Consider the following 16177-nt stretch of genomic DNA (forward strand, 5'->3'; position numbering starts at 1 on the left):
TTCTATAAAAGAACATCCTTAGCTACAAAAAATATATTGCTATAATTCTCCAAATCACATGTATATACAATGTCCTCTGAGCACAGTCTAAACATTTTGATTCTTCCTGTGAGCATTCCACAACCCCATTCCTGAATATTAACAAACTCTATAATTGATAATTATCCATTTATTATGTACTGTAGCACAAAATGGTTTCTGAGGTAAAAGAGATCTCAGATATTAGAGATAGGTTTGTGGTATAGGTGAGGTCTGGCATTATTTCAAAGACCAAAGTTTTGTAGAAGTGCTACAAAGAATTATCAGCAGGTAAGTACTTCTGTCCTTCAATAAACAATGCACAGAATTACTGCACTGCATAAATTCAGGAGATCTTCCTTCACCATGAATTTTCTGAGCAGCAAATATAGGATTTGCCACCATCATTACAGTTTTTGTTTTCTCTCCAGTTCAAATTCTGTAATGTCTTTTAAAATGCAGTTGAGGATGAAGAGATGGTTGAGTGGTTCAAAGCACTATCTGCTCTTCCAGAGGTCCTGACTTCAATTACCAGCAATCACATGAAGCATCATAACCACATACAATGTGATCTGATGCCCTCTTCTGGCAGGCATGTATGTAGGTATTTATGCAGAGAAATACATAAAATAAATAAATCTTTACATAATAAATAATTCATATACATAAAATAAATAAATCTTTTTTGAAAAAGTAAAAATACAAATAGAATTTAAAGAGATATTTCCAGGGTTATATAGAAATGAATGAAACTGACTCAAAAGTCATTCAATGGTTCAACATTACAGACATGTCTCTCAGCAGAGATTAGGTACTGACAAAGCAATGTTCTCCTACTAGAAATTAAAAGAGTGACTCTCTGTATTAGAACTAGAGCTAAAAAAGGGGACACTGCAATGTATGACAATGGCATCAGTGTTACTATATGCAGGGCTGAGGAAGGTCATACAGAAGTGAATCAGAATTGAAGAGTTTCTAGAAATAAGTGAATAAATCAACCTCCTACATCATAAAACTAGAACCTGCATCAAGCGAGGGCACAGACTGAACCAGGAAGGGTTTTCTCTAATGGGGTCTGACAGATTAGCATGGAATTCTCCTTTCCTTAGACAAAGCATATCCTAAACACAAAAGCAGAATATTTCCATAAACACAAAGAAGAGGAACATTAGAAAGTCATCATACAAAGCTGGTGTTACCTGAACACACAAAGCAGGTGAGCCCAAACAAACATATGGAGAGAAAAACCACAAACCAGTTGCCATGATTTACAGACACAGAGACTGTTCTAAATTACATTTAAATAGAAGGAAAGCTGAACATGCACAAATTGGCCTGTATTACTGACTAGCTACAAGATGTAAGGGGAGCTGGTATATATGCCTGCAAAGAATTTGCTAAGAAACATCCTTTGGTCACTTCCTAACCAAATGTAATTAATCTACAGTAGTTTTCCAAGGAGTATTTCCTAAGACTACTGAAATATCTGCTTTAAAAAAAAAAAGAAGAAGAAGAAGAAGAAAAGCTGAGTTCACACCAAAAATGCAAGAGTGCTTCAATACTTACAAACTAATCAATGTCAGACACCAAATGAGTAGACTCAATGAGAGGAGAAAAGGGATTATGTCAATAGATATATGAAAGCCCTGCACTAAACTATGGCATTTACATAGTACAAAAGCTCTCAAGAATGTGAGGACAGAAGGAACATTCCTCAGAATAATAAAGACGAAGAGACACTAAAGCAAACAGTACTAAAAAGGAATCTATAATTATTCCACTGTACCCAGGACTAACACAACACAGTGCATCAATTAGTAAACAATTCAAGGTCAGAGAAAACTTAGTCAAAAAGCAAGTGAAACTTCTTGAGAAAAATAAAAGAGAACTCAGACCAGACAACTCACCCTGACTAAAAATGCCTAGGACACCCTGTTTGTAGCATCATACTCTCAAAAAACTGCTATGCAGACCAGGGGCAGCGGGTAGAGATATCAAAGACCATAACCAGATTTGGATCCTGTGCGCTACAATCCAAATCTGCAAGGCAAGGCCTATTCATTGGTGTAATAGTTGTGTCATAGATTATTCTGTGCATAACAGGAGGTTTTCTGGTGCAATCTGAGACCAGCTACAGAGAAAAAAAAGAGAGTATGGAAACCAGGTCAAAAGCCAACAATAAAGAGTATAATAGATCTTACAAGGGAATCCACTACTGATATTTGGAACATGTTCAAATGTCTCCATTCACAACCATAGCCTGGTGCTGCTGTCAGTCTGGATCAAAGACACTTTATTTAATGGGCAACAGTCATTTCAGAGCCTCAAAACTAACCAAATACTGAGAATATCTGACTGCTTACTGTACAGCCTATAACCAGAAATCCATATTACCATACATAATATTATTCTCAGTGAAATTTTCTAGAATCATTAATTAATCTCCTGTCACCTCTGCCAATCCCTCACCTGAATTCTTCTAACATACCCAATTCCTTGGCTACAGTTTCCTCTCTTCACCATCCAGGGCTCTTAGTTCTGACTCATAGGTGAGCAGATCTGGCTGAGCAGTGGGAGACCTGCATATAAGAAGGAGATACTTCTGAAAATACCTGGAACTTTTCTTGGAACAACAATGAAAGAAGCTCACATCTGTCAAAATGATAAACACAAAGGAAAGAGAAAAATACCAGGATAAATGTTTCTGAGAGCAAGTGAGAGACTTGTATAATAAAAACATCAATTCTTTGAAGAAAATGAAGACAATATTAAGAGATAGAAAGATCTCCCATGCTCATGGAGCAAGAAAATTAAGATGCTGAAAAAAGAAGCCATCCTACCAAAAGAAATCTTCAGATTCATGGCATTTCTCATCCAAATTCCAATATAAGTCTTCATGAATTTTAAAATTACAGTTTTTTTATACAAAACAAAAGACGCACAATAGCTAAAAACAATCCTGAACAATTAAAGAACTTCTAGAGTTCTCTCAACATTCCCAATTTTAAGTTTTCTACAGAATTAGAAATCCTCAAAAATATTGTCAGAAAAAGACACAGTAAACAATGAATATGAATTGAAGACCTATATATAAATATATTTGGCCATCTGATTTTTGATAAAGAAAACAGAAATAGAAACTGAAAAAAAATAGCATCTTCAACAAATGGTGCTGGTCTAACTATATGTCTGCATCTAGAAGAATGCAAATTGATCCATATTTATTGTTATACCCAGATCTCGAGGTCCTCAAAGACCACCAAAGACCATCAGGAATCCAACTCCATATACAAAACCAAAGTATTCTTTTCTTTTATTGAATAAAAAATATTAATTGAATAAAATATTATTGAATAAAAAAATAGCTTTTCTTAGGGTGCTCCCCATCCACCCACACCTGCCTCCTCGCCCTGGCATTTCACTACACTGGGGCAAGTTAATCATAAAATGGAGCCTAAAAGTAGCATGGGATTTGTGCAGCTAAGCAGAGCCATTCACTTATAACTCGGTACGAATCTCAATTGCAAGTGAGTCAAAGACCTCAATATAAAACCAAACACATTGAATCTGACAGAAGATAGAGGGGGGAAGAAAAATGAATGTATTGCCAGAGGAGAAGACATCCTTTAAAAAAAAACATAAACAAAGAACAAACCAAACAAAAACCATCAGTAGCATAGGCACTGAAAACAACAATTAATAAATGGGACCACCGGAAACTAAAGAGCTTCTATAAGGCAAAGGTCACCATCATTTGGACAAAGCAGCAGCCTACAGAGTAGGAAAAGATTTTACTAATTCTACTTCCAATAGAGAACTAATATTCAAAATATAGCAAGAACTCAAGAAACTAGATGTGAAAAAAAAAAAACCAGTAATCCAATTTAAAAATGGATTTCAAAAACAGAGGGTTCTAAATGGAGAAAACTCAAATGGTCCAGAAACACTTAAAAAATGTTCACCACATTAAGCCTTCTGGGAAATGCAAATCAAAACTACTTTGAGATCCCATCTTATAATTATCAGAATAGCTAAAATCAATAACACAAGTGAGAGCTCATGCTGGAGAGAATGTGAAACAATAGAAACATTCCTCCATTGCTGGAGGGAGTGCATTCTTGTACAGCCACCAAGGAAATCAGTGTGGCAATTCCTTAAATTGATGGGAATCAAACTACATCAAGATCCACCCATAGTGCTCTAGGATGTATACCCAAAGTACACTCCAACCTAGCCAACGAACCTTGCTCAATCATGCTCACTGCATCTTTAACCATAATGGCCAGAAATGGAAATAAACCACATGCCCCTCCACAGAAGAATAAATAAAGAACATGAGGCACATTTACACAAAGAAGAATTGCTCTGCTGTTAAAAAAAATTTATGACATAATGGTTCATATCTCCAGAGCCACCAATGCTTCTGAGGCTGTCAGTATGGCCCATTACAAAGCCATCAACTATATTTAAAAAATAAAGAAGAACACTAATTGCTAAGACCCATAGAAGTTTTTTTTAAAGGATTTTCTGTCAAGAGGGTTGGAAACATTTATGGTAGGTAACAGGAAAAGCAAAATCAATCAAATGGTATATTCCCAGAAAACTATATGATCAACATGAATGCATTTCACAAAAGTTTCCAAATGCATTAAACAATCATGGCATGACTGTAGGAAGCAGATAGATCACGGTGATGCAGATAAGCTTCAATATCCACCATTTAGAAAGACAACCATGACCAGCACTGAAAACCAGTAATGAGTAGCACACCTCCAGAAAACATCCACACAACAGCAGAAGATGCACAATCTTCTCAAACTAATGCAGAATTCTGGACTTGGACCGGGTCAGCAAGGCCAGGTTTTAACCCCAGCACTGGAGTGGATCTATCAGTTCAAGGGGAGCCTTCCTTATCTATGGAGTTCCAGAACTGCCAAGACTACCTAGACAAAGTGTCCCAAAAAATAAAATTAACAAAGAAAAATTATTTAAACCCAGTAATGACTACAGATTTTTAAAATGTCTTCTCCACACTTAACACTCGAGAGACTTGAGGCCTCAAGGTGTCCAGTGGGGTGAGGTTGGGGGTAGGGATGTCATCTTGGAGATGGGGAGTGGGAGAGTGGGATGGGGAGTGGTCAGAGGATGGATGAGGAGGGGGATGGCGACTGGACTATGAAAAAAGATTAAATAATAATGATAAAAAATTAAAAATTTGAAAAAATTCCTCTCTAAGAATCTGGAATGCTGACATTAGTAGAAAACACAGGAGCACATGAAGGACGTATATTCTGAGTCACTGTTAGCATGTTCTCAGTCAAACGTGAAGAAATATAAAAGGATGTTTTTAAAATTGGAAATACCAAAATCACACGGATATTTTTAAATATAGAGAAATCATTCCCAAAATGTATAAAATGAGAAACCACAAAAAAATTTTTAAGATTTATTTATTTATTTTATGTATATGAACACACTCCAAATACACAAGAAGAGGGCATTGAATCCCATTACAGATGGTTGTAAGCCACCATGTGGTTGCTGGGAATTGAACTCTGGACCTCTGGAAGAGGCTTAACCACTGAGCCATCTCTCCAGCCCCACAAAAAAATTAAAAATATATGAGAGAAGGATCAAACCCAAGGGTGATTTCAAAATATATTAAAATTATAGCAGTGCAAATCTTGAACAGTTGACAAGAAGACAGACAACAGCAGGTATCATATCATGGGAAGGTAATATAGACAGAGTTTAGTACTATGCAAAGTTACTAAACAAAATCTTATCAAAATCTTGCTTGGCATTACTTTAGGTAACTGAGAAATTAACCATAAAAAATAAGACAACTTAAAGGAATTACACAATGCTCCAAAACTCTATGAGCAGAAAAAAAACTAACAAGCATCCAGTGTTCTGACTGAACAATACATTAAAATTGTAACAATGAAAATGTTTAACATTGGTAAGAAGATATGATCAGAGATGTGAATGGGAGGGGGACAATATCCCTCACATACGAATCAATAAAATTACATTTGCCTCTGTGAATTAATTTTTACATAGAAAGTCTTCTAAAACCTACAGTGGGGATATTCTGATGTTATTCTCACTGCAATTATCTAGAAATATTTAGAATGAAATTGAATCTGGCAAAACAAATCTCATGTCCTCTTTCTACTGGGATTTGAGCCCCTCCCCATCCCTTCTTCATTCCCTCTAACATACCTGGATCCTTTGCTAGTTTGCTCTCTTCACCATCCAGGGCTCTCAGTTTCACAGGTGAGCCGAACTACCTGAGGAGTGAGACACCTGCACATGGGAAAGAATCTTCAGAAAGCACCCAGAACTTTTCATGGAACAAAAATAAAGGATGCCCAAAAAAGGATAAACATGAAGGAGAGAGAAAATATCAGAAATAAAAATGTCTCTTTTCCTCTAAGCATGTAGACTCAGACACATGCACAGTCATTCTCCCTTGAATCCTGAGAAGGAGCTAGGGAAACTTCAGGAAAACTATTGTCATTAACAGAACCCAGACTGCTGCACTGTCCAAAAGAGATCTCTGCCAAAAGCCCTGTTTGCAGGGTCTACGAATTCCCATTTCTCCTACAAGAAGTCCACAGTCACAGCACTAAATGATAACAAACCCTAAAATAAGAACAACAGCTTGGCCACCTATGTATGGGCAGAGTGCTTTCCTTCAACCAAGGAGATAATTTTCTGATACAGGGGAGTGATCATAATTATTCAAAAGATGCTTTCTGAAGCTTTATTTTAATCTATAGTGGGTTTTCTAATTTTATAAAAAGTGTGGTCTGATACACTCGCACTGCAATACTGGGCTTGCTTAGACCCAAGGAGTAACATAAGAACTCAGCATATGAAGACATATTTCTGAATGTTTTACTTACATCCTAAACTGCATACAACTCTGATTAAAACGTTCATGGCCACTAAAAAGTCTGCTTACTAAATATTAGTGTTTACACCCATGACAATGAGCTCGACAAAGTTTTTGTTTTGGTTTGGTTCTGAAAGAAGATGAAATATTGTAACTTGTGAGTTGTTTAAGAGCCCACTGCCCTGGCCTGGGACTGAGAACAAAGCAGAACAGCCCCCAGGCATGCCAGGGCAGGGCTGTTGTTAAGGCATTCCTAAGAACATCTTGACTGTAAAGATGAAAAGAATGCAAGGACGCAGGCAAGGCTATCTGGCCGGAACCTCCCCTCTGTCTATTGCCCCTTGGCACCGGGTAAAGTCATACATCAACTGGTTGTTATGTGAACAAAGATAAGCCCCCAGCCCACAGGAACAAAGTCCTGCTTTCTGTTAATGTTTGAATAAGCCAATAGTGTATCGCTATGCTGAATTCCACACCCCTAAGCCCCTTACCCCAAAAAAACCCCTAGCTTTCAAGCCTCAGGCCTACATCCGTTATCTCCTGTGTGGGATACATGCCGGTCCGGAGCTCCGTAATTAAACGTCCTCATGTAATTACATCAAGAGGTGGTCCTTCGTGATTTTTTGGGTGCACGCTGAATCGGGAATGGGGTGGGGGTTTCCCTACTAGGTCTAACAGTTCAACAAATCTGCACTGGTTCCTCATAAAATATTATATACAAAGCTCTCTAGGGAAGCCTATTAGCCAGGGCCAAAGGCGTTCTCTTGAATGAGCAATACTTGCTTTCTCACAAGATAGTGAGAAAGCAAGAACGAACTTACTTTCCACTACCTTTGTAATTGCCACATTAGGAAATAGGAAGCAGTGCAACTGCTCTTTTATGAGTTATTTTATGACTGAATACGATGGTAACTGGAGGATAAATGAAAAAAAAAAAAAAAAAGTCATGATCAATCCCAGTTCACAGGATCTCAAACTTCCTGACAACCATAAGATATCCATAACAGAATTGTGAGAGCGGCGTCTTTAAGAGCAGCTGCGGAAAACATCCCCCTGCTCCGCTCCCGCCAGTTCCCCAGCCCCGCAGCTCCTCTGACCTGGGAGGTTCCAGGGCCGGTGCCCGCCGCTGGGCTGCTGATCGCTGACTCCCTGGGCCCGTAGCAAAGGAACTGCTTCTGAGAAGACTTTTCCGGGTCCAGAGAGTGCTAGGACGCGGAAACCAAAAGGTAGTAAAACGATTGGTGGAAGTTCTTGTCACTCAGGTCTGGATCTTCCGAGCTGCTCTCCTAGACCCTCCCACTAAACACTGGTTATGGTCACGTGGTTCCCCTAAACATTTTGGTAGAGCCTTTTCCTCTTTAATTACTTTTGTAGACTCCTCCCTGCTTTTATCCTGTTTCTGTCAAGGTCCTGCTCTTGCCGGTATCTCTGCTCCGCGGATTCAGTTCCCTCCCTCTCAGTCATCGGCTTCCTGCCACACAGCTCCACCTGTGGCCAGCTCTGCACAACCTCCCTACTGCTTGCTGACAGACTAGAAAAAAACTGGTTCCATAGGAAGCTGCACTCTGACATCTGTGAGTTCTGAAACCCTCAGATAATAGATAGGCAGCCTAACTTCTTAGATTGGAATTAAACTCTGGACTACAAACACACAGCAAAATATAACCAACACCCTAAATTCCAATTTCTTAAGTTTCATTCCCAACACACAAAACTAAATATGAGTCACAAAGTTTGGCTCCCTTCCAAAGTATGTGTCAAAACATATATGAAATACAAGAGCGACCACTGAGATGAAAATGTGGATAAAAACGGATGGGATAGAGAATGGTGGGAGGGTGCTCTGCAAGCTCTCTGGGGAGCTCCAGGGACAAAGGTCACTCTGTAGAAACAACAAGCTGTACAACAGGGCAGGTGGAAAGCACTGATAAAGTTAAACTCCAAAAGATTTGTCATGGCCACAATAGCAAAGAAAATAGATAGTACAAATACTTTGCACGAATATTTTCCTGTAAATAATCTGACAATCATAACATGAATGAAAACATTAGCATCAGCCCCAGTTCATGTGAGTCATAGTGTAATAGAATTTTGATAGCCAGGAAAAATAAAATGCCTTCTGACGTGAGTTTATAGTACTTAAAATTCCATGCAGATGGGATTCATGGTCAGGATCAGAATGGTAAGGAAAATGGACGTAGTAATACTTGAATTCTCAACGGAAAGGGCATTTGTGCCTGACACATCACTTTATCACTCTGGTCTGCAACATACAAGCTGGTATTTGTGTAAGGAATGCATTGAATCTATAGATTTCTTTGGGTAGGATGGCCAGTTTTACTATGTTAATCCTCATCATCCACAAGCATGGGAGATCTTTCCACATTCTAGTATATTCTTCAATTTCTTTTGTCAAAAACTTCAATCTTTTATCGTAGAAGTTTTACACTTGCTTGCACTGTGTTGTGGAAAATATTTAATTCCAACTGTTATTACTACCCAGCTTTTGATTATTCACTTCAAAGGTAAATGACATACACAATCTTTACAATATGCCTTTATCAGAGCCAGAACTAGGAATGTATCTATCATCTATGCTATTTACATGTCTATTTCCCAACTTTAATCCTGTTATATTTTGCCATGTTTTATCTTGGCTGCTTTGAACTCCAATTAGCCAGCCAACATGGCCATTATCTAAGACTCTTAGCCCACGGTGGTTTCCACCTTCTTTCTCCCCAGGGTTCTTCTCTGACACACCTCCCCACCAAGCCAATTTCTCTTCTGCCCATTTATTAGCTGTAAATATCTTTATTCACCAATAAGGGATAACTTGGGGTCAAGGTTACAGAGCATCACTTGGGTACCTGCAGAATCTCTGTTTCCTAGGAAGCAACTGGGCCTTGTGGACAATATTTAGCATTACAATATAAGCAAAAGACAGAACATCAACACAGTAGAGTTAGCACCAATATACTTTATATTTTTTGAGGCTATAGTGAAAGTTGTTGTATTGCTGATTCTTTCCTTTGATTTGTCACTTGTATAATGGAAGGCTATTGATTTTTTGTACATTATCTTTGTATTGAGCTACTTTGGCAAAAGTGTTTATGAGTTATAGAAGTTCCTTGGTGGAAATTCTTGGCTCGCTTATGTATACTATCATATCATCTGCTAATAGTGATACTTTGACTTCTTCCTTCCTAATTTGTATTCTCTTGATCTCCTTTATTTGTCTTATTGCACTAGTTAGAACTTCTAGTACTATATTGAATAGATAAGAATAGTGTGGGCAGTTTTGTCTTGTCTGTGATTTTAGTGTAATTGCTTTAAGTTTTTCCCCATTGAATTTGATGTTGCCTATCGGCTTGCTGTATATTGCTCTCATTGTGTTTAGGTATGTGCCTTATATCACTGATATCTCCAAGACTTTTATCATGAGATGGTATAGAATTTTTTCAAAGCCTCTTCAGAATATAATGATGATCTTGTGGTCTTTTTCTTTCTGTTTGTTTACATGTACACTACACTGATGGATTTTCTTATGTTGAACCGTCTTTGCATCTCTGAGACTACTTCATCATGGTGGATGATACTTTTGATATGTTCTTGGATTTGATTTGCAAGTATTTTATTGAGTATTTTTGCATCAATGTTCATAAGGTAAATTGGTCTGAAATCCTCTTCACTTGTGAGTCTTTGTGTGGTTTGTTTGTCAAGGTGATTGTGGCCTCAGAGAACTTTTAAAATTATTTCGAGGAATATTGGTATTAGCTTTTCTCTGAAAGTTTGGTAGTATTCTGCACTAAAACCTTCTGGCCCTGGGTGCTTTTTTGGTTAGAAGACTTGTATTGACTGGTCCTATTTCGTTAGGAGTTATAAGACTATTTAGATTGTGTACGTGATCTTGATGTCACTTTGGTAAGTTGTATCTATCAAGAAATCACTCATTTCATTTAGATTTTCCGTTTTGCCTTTTGAAGCAAGATCTAGTGATTGTTTGGTGTCTGGTGTCATCTTGCCCTTTTCTATTTTGACTTTGTTAATGTAGATATTATCTCCCTGCATGCCAGGTCCCAGGAACACCTAGGTTTGAACCCATCCCTGCCTTCCTGGTCCTCCTGTGGCACAGACAGCAGTGGTGAGCTGCATTCTGCCCCCTAATCTCCATCACCAGGGTCAGGGCTCTACACCAATTGCTAAGGACACCTCTGGGAGCACAAGAACATTCAGTTCCATCTTGAGGTGAGCACAAGCTGTTCCTGGAATTCTACTGGCAGTCTCCAAGGTTGTACTTGTCTCCTACAGGAGCTTTCTTGGCGTCAAGAATATCCAGTTAATATTCCCAGCACTTGTGAGGCAGAGGCAGGTGGATTTCTGAGTTCGAGGCCAGCCTGGCCTACAAAAGTGAGTTCCAGGACAGCCAGGGCTATACAGAGAAACCTGTCTCAAAAAAACAAAACAAAAAAAAAACAAAACAAAAAACAAAAAAAAAAACAAACAAAAAAAAACAAAACAAAAAAAACCCAAACAAACAAACAAACATAGAATATCCAGTCAATATAGGGATGGTTGGATGACTAAAGGACAGGGTAAGAACACTATAAGAGCTAGGGCAATTGTGGGTCCATGAAAGGCAGCTTGGTTCCCAGTTGAAATAAGGCTTGAAACCCAGATGATTCTGAAGGGACGGTAGGCATTTTGCCTGATTGCCAGTCACCAGGCCCTTGCCACTAGCCACAGCCCTCCATAGATTTGTGGCCATCAGTCACATAAGGGCAATATCCCAAACCCCTCCATAGGTAGAGGACATGACCTGTAGTCATGTAGGCTCAAGACAGATCTCCAATTTAAGAAGGTACGTAAAGGCCTGGAGGCTTAGCCAATAAGCTTTTTTTCCCCAGACATTCCTCCCTGCAAAAGATATTTAACCTCAGGTCCACCCTGAGAAGTGGGGTATGGTTCTACTCATCCATTTTCCTTAAAACCATGGACTGCCTCATTTCACTGAGATCTCCTGTGGGGGAGCCGTGGAGAAGGTCTTTGCCTCTATCCCATTACAAAAAGCCCTAGATATCCTAACACAGCCACAGTACAAAAAGATGACCTTAAGTCCAATCTTACGAGAAGGATAGAGGCCTTTAAAGAGGAAATTCATAAATCCCTTAAGGAAATACAGGAAACTACAATCAAACATATTGAAGGAAATGAATAAAACTGTCCAAGACCCGGGTATGAAAATTGAAGCAATAAAGAAAACACAAACTGGAAATCCTGGAGATGGAAAACCTAGGAAAGGGAACAGGAACTACAGACACAAGCATCGTCAACATAATAAAAGAGAAGGAAGAGAGAATCTCAGACATAGGAGATACAATTGAAGAAATTTATACATTAGCCAAAGAAAATGTTAAATCAAAAATGTTCCTTACAGGAAACATCCAAAAATATCTGGAACAGTATGAAAAGTTCAAACTTACAAACAATAGGAATAGAAGAAGAAATCTCTCATCTCCAAGACCCAGAAAATATTTTCAACAAAATCATAGAAGAAAACTTCCCCAACCTAAGGAAAGAGATGCCTATAAACATACAAGAGGTTTACAGAATAGCAAATACATTGAAGCAGAAATGAAAATCCTCCTGACACATAATAATCAAAGCACTAAATGTATGGAGCATTTCATTTTAATTAAACATTTTCTTTGATTGAATCATCCTGCTCTTCTACCTTATCTTCAAGCCTGATATTGTCTCCTACTTGATCTGAGTTATTAGATTTATTGTATTTTTTATTTTTTGTTCCATCTTAGTTTGTTGTATGTGCTATTTCTAACTAATTCATTTCAGTTTTCTTATCCAATCTCATACTCATTTCGTTCAGCCGTTTGCTCATGTTTTCTTGACTGTCAATCATTTGGCCTATAATTTGGCCCTTCATGACTCTGAGTTTTGATTTGGAATACTATTTAAATTGCTCTTTTTAGGGGACACAGCTATGATTGTGATTTGAGTCCAGTACATTTTGTCTTATTTTTAGCATTTTATGTTGGGAATAAGATCAAAAGAAATCAGAAGTTAGGTGGTTGTGTTTAGTTGTGCGTTTTTAGCCCAGGAGGCTTATATTCTGAGCTAAATCTTTTATATGGTGGGTTCAGATTTCACTATGAGGCTCAGATATAGGGGTGCTACTGTTTCCAGTTTGGGTCTAGGCTGTCAGAAAGCATGTGAAGAGGCTATGCAGAGGGGTGCAGAGTCTGGCAGCTAGAGCTATTTGGCAGGAAGCTTGAGAGTGAGTGGGAGGGACTTGTCCCTGCAGAGCAGTATTCCACAGAACCAGGAGAGAGAAGGGTAAGGAAAGTGGTTGGATGGGCTCTACAAAGTAACTGAGGAAGAGAAAGTGCCTGGCTTGAAAAAGTTTACCTACCCTGTGAGGGGTGTAGTGAGAGAGTCTAGAAGACCTTCTCCAAAGATACAGACCAGAATAACAAGAAAATCCACCCTTCACTCTGTACCTGGGGAGCCACTTGGTCCTTAACTGCTGCCTAGTTACCCAGGCCCTGTTCTCTAGGAACCCGAAAACTATTTTAAGAGATAGTTTCCAGCCAGTGGGTTTGGGAGAGTCAGCAGTAAGCCCCTCGGTTGTGGGAACCCTAGCCTGGCGGCCCTGGAACCTCCCAGGTTAGAGAAGCTGCAGAGCTGGGAAATGGGTTGGGGTAGACCAGCAATGTATATTCCGCAGCTGGTCTTAAGGATGCTGCTCTCACAGTTCTATTGTGGCTATCTATCACAATAGAAGTTTGAGATCCTACAATTTAATGTATCTTTTTAAAATTTATCATATGCTAACCAGAATATTTTCCCAAAATAACCACATTTGTAGTATGTGCAGTTTACACATAGGGTTCTCTTTGCTACAGCAGTCACAAAGCTCTTCGAACATAAATGCATCCATGCTTTCTTAACTCCCCTGTCCCACCATTTCCTATTCAAGAGAGTGGCCTTTGGCCTGAGGCATAGGCATCCCCAGAGAACTTTGTAGGTATTAGTCGTGTGAGGAAACAGTACGCATTTGACTGAGTCAGAAAATATACATTATAAAGCACCATAGCTATGGCTGTAAAAATTAACTTTTACGGAGCAAAGTTTTACTTTCTATTAGATTTTCATCTTAGATTCATGCTCTCTTTGATAAAAATTCAGCATTCAGACGTGTGCCTTCATATGCTTAGTTATTAAGGTTATAGCTTAGGGCTGTGTGAAAATAAGATGACTGCCCAAAGGTGTGACTGAGGAGAAGGCTTAGTGTAGGTCATGATAATTTTCAGGTTTGCTGGAAAAAAGCCAGTTCCACCATTTGAGCAAGGGTTATTAACTGTTAAATACTGACCAAGAGATGGACTCTGGTAACCTGCTACAGGAGTTCATAAAGACAAACCAATAGGCCACTTTATTTTCCCATGAGGCATTGCTATTTTCCCAAGCACTAGAACTCCCAGCATTCCAGGAAGGTACCTGGTTCTTGGGCAGATGGTGCTTATAAGTAATTTGGGACTTGAGGCTATGAGGGAGAAAACAGTCAGAGGCATCTGAAAAGGGCCAGACTGAACTGGGACATGAGAGGATGGGTGGTTGTAGAGAAAAGAAGGGAGGAAAGGAGAGGGGCCAAGAGAGGAAGCAGGAGCCAGGAAAGCACCAAAGATGTCACCTTTGAGATGTTAAAAGACACCTCAGCCATTCCTCTTGAGTTTCTCTGAGACCTAACAATGTATAGGGCAGCCCAGTTTGCATACTGTGAGAGGAAGATAGCAGGCCACACTATTATCATAGATAGATAACTCAGCATAGATTAAAAAAATAGGAAATCACCTTTTGAATAATTATGATTTGCTGACTTACATCAGGAAAATGTCTCCCTTTTTTGATATTTTCATCATTTACATTTCAAATGCTATCCCAAAAGTCCCCTATACACTCCCCCTGCCCTGCTCCCCTACCCACTCACTCCCACTTCATGGCCCTGGCTTTCCCCTGTACTGGGGCATATAAAGTTGGCTAGACCAAGAGTCCTCTCTTCCCAATGATGGCCGACTAGGACATCATCTGCTAAATATGCAGCTAGAGACACGAGTTCTTGGGGTACTGATTACTTCAAATTGTTGTTTCACCTATAGGGTTGCAGACTCATTCAGCTCTTGATTATTTTCTCTAGCTCCTACATTGTGGGCCCTGTGTTCCGTCTTATAGATGACTGTGAGCATCCACTTCTATATTTGCCAGGCACTGGCAAAGCCTCACAGGGGACAGCTATATCAATGTCCTTTCAGGATAATCTTGCTGGCGTATGCAATAGTGTCTGCGTTTGGTGGCTGATTATGGGATGGTCCCCCGGGTAGGGCAGTCTATGGATGGTCCATCCTTTCGTCTTAGCTCAAAACTTTTTCTCTGCAACTCCTTCCATGGTTTTTTTATTCCGTATTTTAGGGAGGAATGAAGTATCCACGAGTTGGTCTTCCTTCTTGATTTTCTTGTGTTTTGGAAGTTGTATCTTGGGTATTCTAGGTTTCTGGGCAAATATCTGCTTATCAGTGAGTGCATATCAAGTGATTTCTTTTGTGATTGGGTTAACTCACTCAGGATGATATCCTCCAGATCCATCCATTTGCCCAAGAATTTCATAAATTCGTTGTTTTTAAAAGCTGAGTAGTATTCCACTGTGTAAATGTACCACATTTTTCTGTATCCATTCCTCTGTTGAGGGACATCTGGGTTCTTTCCAGCTTCTGGCTATTATAAATAGGGATGCAATGAACATAGTGGAACATGTGTCCTTATTACCAGTTGGAACATCTTCTGAGTATAGGCCTAGGAGAGGTAGTACTATGTCCAGTTTTCTGAGGAACCGTCAGACTAATTTCCAGAGTGGTTGTACAAGCTTCCAATCCCACCAGGAATGAAGGAGTGTTCCTCTTTCTCCATGTCCCCTCCAGCATCTGCTGTCATCTGAATTTTTGATCCTAGCCATTCTGACTGGTGAGAGGTGGAATCTCAGGGTTGTTTTGATTGGCATTTCCCTGATGATTAAGGATGTTGAACATTTTTTCAAGTGCTTCTCAGCCCTTCGGTATTCCTTGGTTGAGAATTCTTTGTTTAGCTCTGTACCCCTGTTGCGGCCTGCCCGCAGTCCACAACACGAACGGTTCAACTGAGAATGGCAGTTCGAACTGAAAAGAGAGGAATCTAGACGGGGCGGAAGAA

The 16177-nt window shown here is 39.3% G+C and overlaps 1 protein-coding gene across 1 annotated transcript in view; it reads right to left on the reverse strand.

Moving 5' to 3' along the window:
- Positions 1 to 16177, reverse strand: part of LOC110312425 (zinc finger protein 813-like) — a 68467-nt gene that overhangs the window by 18010 nt on the left and 34280 nt on the right. Inside the window, 2 exon segments of the mRNA XM_029471396.1 lie at positions 6244 to 6307; positions 7897 to 8124. Coding sequence (XP_029327256.1) covers positions 6244 to 6307; positions 7897 to 8124 — 292 coding nt within the window.

This window comes from Mus caroli, chromosome 17 (assembly GCF_900094665.2).
Source record: "Mus caroli chromosome 17, CAROLI_EIJ_v1.1, whole genome shotgun sequence".
Lineage (NCBI taxonomy): Eukaryota > Metazoa > Chordata > Mammalia > Rodentia > Muridae > Mus > Mus caroli.